The 5,860-nt window shown below is 51.4% G+C and overlaps 1 protein-coding gene across 1 annotated transcript in view; it reads left to right on the top strand.

Moving 5' to 3' along the window:
- Positions 1-115: 115 nt before the first annotated feature.
- Positions 116-5,860, top strand: part of Vipr2 (vasoactive intestinal peptide receptor 2) — a 54,748-nt gene continuing 49,003 nt past the window's right edge. Inside the window, exons 1-3 of the mRNA XM_048785406.1 lie at positions 116-278; positions 574-581; positions 2,045-2,144. Coding sequence (XP_048641363.1) covers positions 116-278; positions 574-581; positions 2,045-2,144 — 271 coding nt within the window. The remainder of the gene's footprint in view (positions 279-573; positions 582-2,044; positions 2,145-5,860) is intronic.

The following is a 5,860-nucleotide window of genomic DNA, read 5'->3' as shown; positions in this document are numbered from 1 at the left end:
GCGCGCACTTCAGGGTCTGGAGCGCAAGCCGCCGCAGGCCGGTCCGGGGTCCGGTTCCCTGGGGAGCCCCAACATTCCCTGTCAGCGTGTGGCGGTCCGGCTCCAGCTGGGGGAGATGCGCTGGCCCCTTCCCCTTCCCACCACGTCCCAGGTCTGCCGGAAGCGGGGTCCAGGCTCCTCTGTGGCCCCAGCAGACGAGCGGTCTGTGGCCTGGCGGTGCCACCGGGCGCTGGGGTCCCGGTGCGAGGAGCTACTGCGGTCACCTGCGCCGGCCTCGCGTTCAGAGGGAGTTGCCTTGTTGCTTAATCCTCCCGTCCAGCTCCCTGGTCCTTGCTATCGGCGCGTATTTATTTTAGTGTGTGTCAGAAGAGATGTGGCGTGGCTAAGAAAGTTTCCTTTTGGAAATATTATGCTTTTTTTTTTTAAGACCGCTGTGCGAAAAGATAAACTGCGGAGAAGTCTGCCAGATGAGTGAAGCACTACGTTATGTGGTTCCCGAGAATTCTTTCCTTTATTTGAAAGACTCTCCCCCCCCTTTGAGGTTTGACCCCTTTTCCTGCTTTCCTCTCCTAGGCGGAGAAGTGCGTGGCACAGTGGAGCTTTACCTCGGACAGACCCTGTCTGCAGAGCCACTCCCTCCAAGCTTGTGGCCGCGGGGGCTGGCTTGCCTAGGGAGAGCTGAACCGCTGATGGTCTTTAGTTGTCCCTGGGCCAGGAGCCCCACAATCCTTGGTCCCCAGAGAAGGCACAGCTGAGGGACCAGAACAAACCCCAACCCCAGCAACCCCAGGGCCAGGCTTGGGCCAAAAGCACCAGGGATTGTCGTGGTGAATGCTGCTCTAACCCCCAGACTTCTCCAAATAGTCATTGCTCTGCCTGTTCCAGGAGTGTTGGATGTTGTAGTGCTTTCAGTGCCTTAAAATTTCTTCTTTTAAGTGGATATAATGTCCTTGATTCTGAAATTTAGACCTTTTACTTGTTTACATATGAAAACCCAGCATGTTTGAAGCCAGGGATTGCTGCGTTTGGCCCCTGGTAATAATCTGGTGAACCTAAGATGCTCAGATGTTCTCTAAACCAGGTGGACTTGGCAGCCGTGTCCAGCACAAGTTTCTCCTTTTAATTCTGTTAGGAAATCCTGATCCTGGCTGGAATTCTAGTTGGCCTGCATCAGTAGGAGGATAACTAACCATATAGCTGGATAAGAGTGTTTGATAAGAAAGAGAGAAAAGGAGATTGAGAGAGAGGCAGAAAGACCTCCATGGCAGCTGGCAGCTCAGCTCAGCCGGCAATATGGGCACCTGCTGAAGTCTGACAGAGGAGAGAAAAAGAAGGTTGACTCTTTGTAAATTAGCCACCAAACATGTTCTGAACTGGGAGCCCTGTATTGTTCTGTCCTTGGCCTCTGGGTGGACAGCAGGAGTAACCACTTACATAGCATCTGCGGACCCTGTCATGGGTCCTAGATAAACCTGCTCATGTCTCTGTGGAGCCACACAGCCACAGTAGTGTGATGTTCACCCCCGCCTCTCTTCTTCCAATCTTTCTGAAAGCCTCTTCACACCAAATTATAAAGTCAAAATTATTACAATTTTATCTGTATTCATAGGATTGTTTCAGATGTGACCATATCAGGGGTCTTCACAATGATCACAGAGTCAGCGCACAGTGCTTGGGTAGCAGGTGCATGGCCCCCAAGTGGTCTTATAAACAAACACACACTGGCTTGAACCAGCTGCAGGTGGAAGACCCTGATGTTGAGAGGTTGGTCTAAACATACGATGTAGTATGTTAATTTATTTTCCTGCTCAGAAAAAAATATTTTGCTAGGTTTTATGCTTGTTTTATAAACCATTACAAAGTAAAGAGTAAAGATTTTTTTTTTCTAACAGCCATGCTTGGAAAACGAAGGTCACTACTTTTAAATGAATTTTACTTTGGAAGCAGTTTGGAACTGTAAGATTTTGGGTCATTCTTGCAGCGCTTTGCCCAGCTTTCCTCTTGTGCAATTTAAGTTACTTCTCTCTCTTTTAACCTTGAACAGGTGAACAGCATTCACCCAGAATGCCGATTTCATCTGGAAATACAGGAGGAAGAAACAAAATGTGCAGAGCTTCTCAGGACTCCGACAGACAAGCACACAGGTATGTGCAGGCACGGGAGGAATCTGCTCCAGCCCCCTCTGGCTTCCTTGGGGGCTGAAGTCTGCCTGCGTCTGGAAGGGAGGTCCACTGTGCACTTTCATGTGAGCCTCTGGCAGACTCTTGGGGACCAAGCTGGTGAGGTCTCCACACACTCCTTTATTCTTAACGGCACAAACTTTCAGGGTCTGAGATGACAGCAATGGTTTCTGACCTCTGGCGGGCTTTGTCACCCTCTGCAAACAGCTCCATCTTTCCATGGAGTGAGCATTCATCTGACTCCTTGATTTTTAAGATCTTAGTTAATCACAATGGTTTTGAACCAGTTAAGGATGGTGGAAACTTACCAGAAAGCAAACAGGAAAAGGGGGCTTTGTTTTCCTGCAAACAGACCTATTGCAAATGTCGTGGGCCTGCTAGTCCCCCTGATGGGCAGAAGGCTGCCGGATTCCGAGGACTCAGCCTGGGTGCCCCACACGGGCCCGCAGCAAGACTCTGTGACGATTCCTATTGCCACGTTAGCAAGCTCTTTGTCCTTGCTCTTTCTTGTTCTCCACTCTATGCCACGACTTTACCTTCCTCAAGAAAGAAAGTCAGAGTAAGATTCTGTTAAAGCAGTTTGTGTCCCACAGAGGGTCAGAGGTGAGCTCTCTTCTAGACCAGCACTGCCCAGTAGAATGGGGTACAGCCACGTGGGTAATTTGAATTTTTCAGTAACCACATTAAAATAAGTAAAAAGAAGCCCATGAGATTAATTTGAATATACATTTTATTTGCCTGAAATATCCACTTGTGATTTCGACTCATCATCCAGACAGAACTGTCATGTTCACATTCTTCTCTGCCCCGAGTCTTAAGACACCCAGGGTGCTTAGTGTGTTCAGCAGCATGTCACCATTGGGTCCCATTTCAAGGTCGGAACCCCAGGCAGCTGGCAGCGCCCACACTGGTCAGTGCCGTTCTGATTGTTAAAACAGGCACCTTTGCCCTCCTGCCCTGGGCCTCTGCATCCACACTGGAGAGGGCCTCAGCTCCCGACTCTCTAGTGTCAGTGACCTGTGATTCCAAGGTGCCCTGCACTTCTGCTGGCCACATCCTCCAGGGTGTGTGGTTGGACTCTGCCCAGAGAACCCATAGCACCTCCGCCCCACAGCTCCTGCTGAGGTCCAGCTTTGTGAGGAGCCACAAGCTGCCCGGGCAGCAGGCTGGACACCTGGCAAGCCGCTGCTGTGAGGCCTGCCTTCTCAGTAAGAGCTGCAGGGCTTGGAGGGTTCCAGAAGAGATTCTGAGAAGGCCCTTGGCAGCGTGTGTTATCGGGGTCTGGCTTTCCCCAAAGAAATGTGTGTCCGATTTGTCCAGCTTTCTGTTTTCAAAGGGTTTTCAGAAATGTAAACTTTATGTAAAATATTTCATTTTTTAAAAGTTTGGAAACAGTACATTAAATAAAAGTCGTGGGAACAGAGCAGACCTCTGTAGTCAGTACTGTCCAGGAGCCAGGGGCAGCTCCCGGCTTGGTGGCTGCAGCCCCTGCTGGCATCCCCTCTGAAAGCTAAGTCAGCACCCTGGAGAATACTCACAGGGCTCCTCCTCAGAGAGCCATGTGTGTCCTGGGCTCGCCTGGGCAGCATCTTGGCAGAGGGACAGGGCAGGTTCCATCACGGCACGGTGGGGAAACTGCTCTCGGCTTTCCTGAAGTGACAGGTGTCTGCTTGAGCGTCTGCATGTTCCGAAGCCTCGGATTTTCATTCCACCTTTCTGACTCACAAGTACTTCTGCCAGCCGCCCTTGGGAGCAAAGCAGAGCTGACCCTAGGCCCGGCCGCCCTGCAGCTCTCTGCAGAGACGGCCTATGGCACAGTGCTTCCTTTTACTCTTAGAAATGTGCATGGCTCAAATGCCAGGGATATAAATAGTAGTCAGTTACCAGGATGAAGATGCCGCAGGTGATGGGAACCAGAGCTGCAGGCAGCCAGAGCTGGGGAGGCGTTCTCAAGGGGCCGGGCCACAGGACCAGAGCACACGCAGGGTCAAAGGTGACATTGAGGTTCCAGGGAGCAACGATTACAGCCTTAGGATTGAGGAATTGGTGCAAGAACACCAGAGTGAGGGGAAGAGCCTTTCTAATGCTGGTGAGAGAATTCTGCAGTTCTGCTGTGGAAACCTTCTTCTTTGTTACACGAAAAAGCGTGTACCACAGAGAGGCCAAGCCCAGTTTCAGTTCTGAGCTCTTTAAAAGCACTCTGGGCTGAAGAGCTGTGTGACCTCATCCTGATTCATCACTGAGTCCAACTTGATCTTGCCACTAGAGGACCAGGCACATCCAGGCCACAGACGCGAGCCCTGTGACTGAGGGAGCGCACCCCAGCCGGCGGGCAGGTGTCCTACGTGCAAGGCCGCTGGGGGCCCTCCTGCCCGCTCCTTGCATCTGGGCCAGTTGGTGTAGGCAGAGCAGATGCCTGCACTTTTGGGCCATCCCTCCCTGTGGCCATCCCTTCCTGTGCTATGAGTGGAGACCACAGCTGAGCCATGGTGGTCAGTATCCACTGAGGACCAATGAGGAAGGTGGTTCAAAACAAAAGGTGCAAAACCCACGTTGACTTGTCCGTCAGGAACCGTGTGGGGTTCGAGATTGCTCCCCACTGCAAACTGACAAGGTGGCAGCCACAGTTCCATAGACAGGCAGGGACATAAGATGAGACACAAGGCCAGAGGAGAGATGGCCCCCAGGGGCCCACATGCATGCCATGCATCTGTGTCACAGCCAAGGAGCCCAAGCCCAGGAAAGTCCAATGTCCACAGGAGGCTGCTGGCCAGCCTGCCAGCTGTGGCTCAGAGACAGAGTGCCTTGGCCACTGGGGAGACCAGAGGGAGACCGTCTTCCAAGGATGCTGGCTACAGGTCATCCTCAGAGGACGGCTTGGAACACAGGATAGTGCCTCTCCTCAGGACACCATGAAGGACTTGTCCACAAGCCAGAGCTGCCACTTCCCTGTTGGCTTTGAATGTCCTGCTTTTACTATCCAGGGATGCCCGGTGGATACCTCAGTGACCATGGCTCACTGTGGTTTCTGGTCCTTCCACTACATTGACATTGAGGAAGAGATGGTGTCTTGTTTCCTGTTGTAGCTTCAAAATCTGATACAGCCTTTAAAGACAATTCAAAAGCTTTTGCTGAGGAATTAGTGAAAATTGTCACATTAGAAATCAAGTGTGCAGCGGGGGTGTAGCTCAGTGGTAAAGCAATTGCCTAATGTGCATGAGGTTCTAGATTTGATCCCCAGCATCACGAAGTAAGAAAGAGCAGGGAAAAGTGAGAAAGGAGGAGGAGAAGGAAGAGGAGAAAATAAAGTAATTAAGTGACACATGCACATAGTAAAAGACTGCTAAAATGCGCATACAGTGCCGGGAGCTCACGCCTGCAGGCAAGTCCCGGGGCCATTCAGTCCTGTGGAAGTGCATTTCCTTTAGCCAGCCTCCTGCTCTCTTCTTCTGTTTTAGTTTTTCATCTGAACAGTGCATTTGCAGACGGACCAGCCTTGGTCCCTGAGCTCTGCTTGAGAGCTGGGTGATATTCTATGGCATTCATTGGCCCCCACCAGGCTCCTGAGCTCTTGCCTAAGAGATGACGCTATTTTGCTCCTACAAACAATGTCTCAGAATTGGTTTTTCATTGGAAAAAAATATCCCAGCACTCGGGCGGGGGGGGGGGGGTCGGGGGTG

Source organism: Marmota marmota, unplaced genomic scaffold (genome assembly GCF_001458135.2).
Source record: "Marmota marmota marmota unplaced genomic scaffold, marMar, whole genome shotgun sequence".
Classification (NCBI taxonomy): Eukaryota; Metazoa; Chordata; class Mammalia; order Rodentia; family Sciuridae; genus Marmota; species Marmota marmota.
Note: the sequence above shows the minus strand (reverse complement) of the source record. Positions and strands in the feature narration are given on the sequence as shown.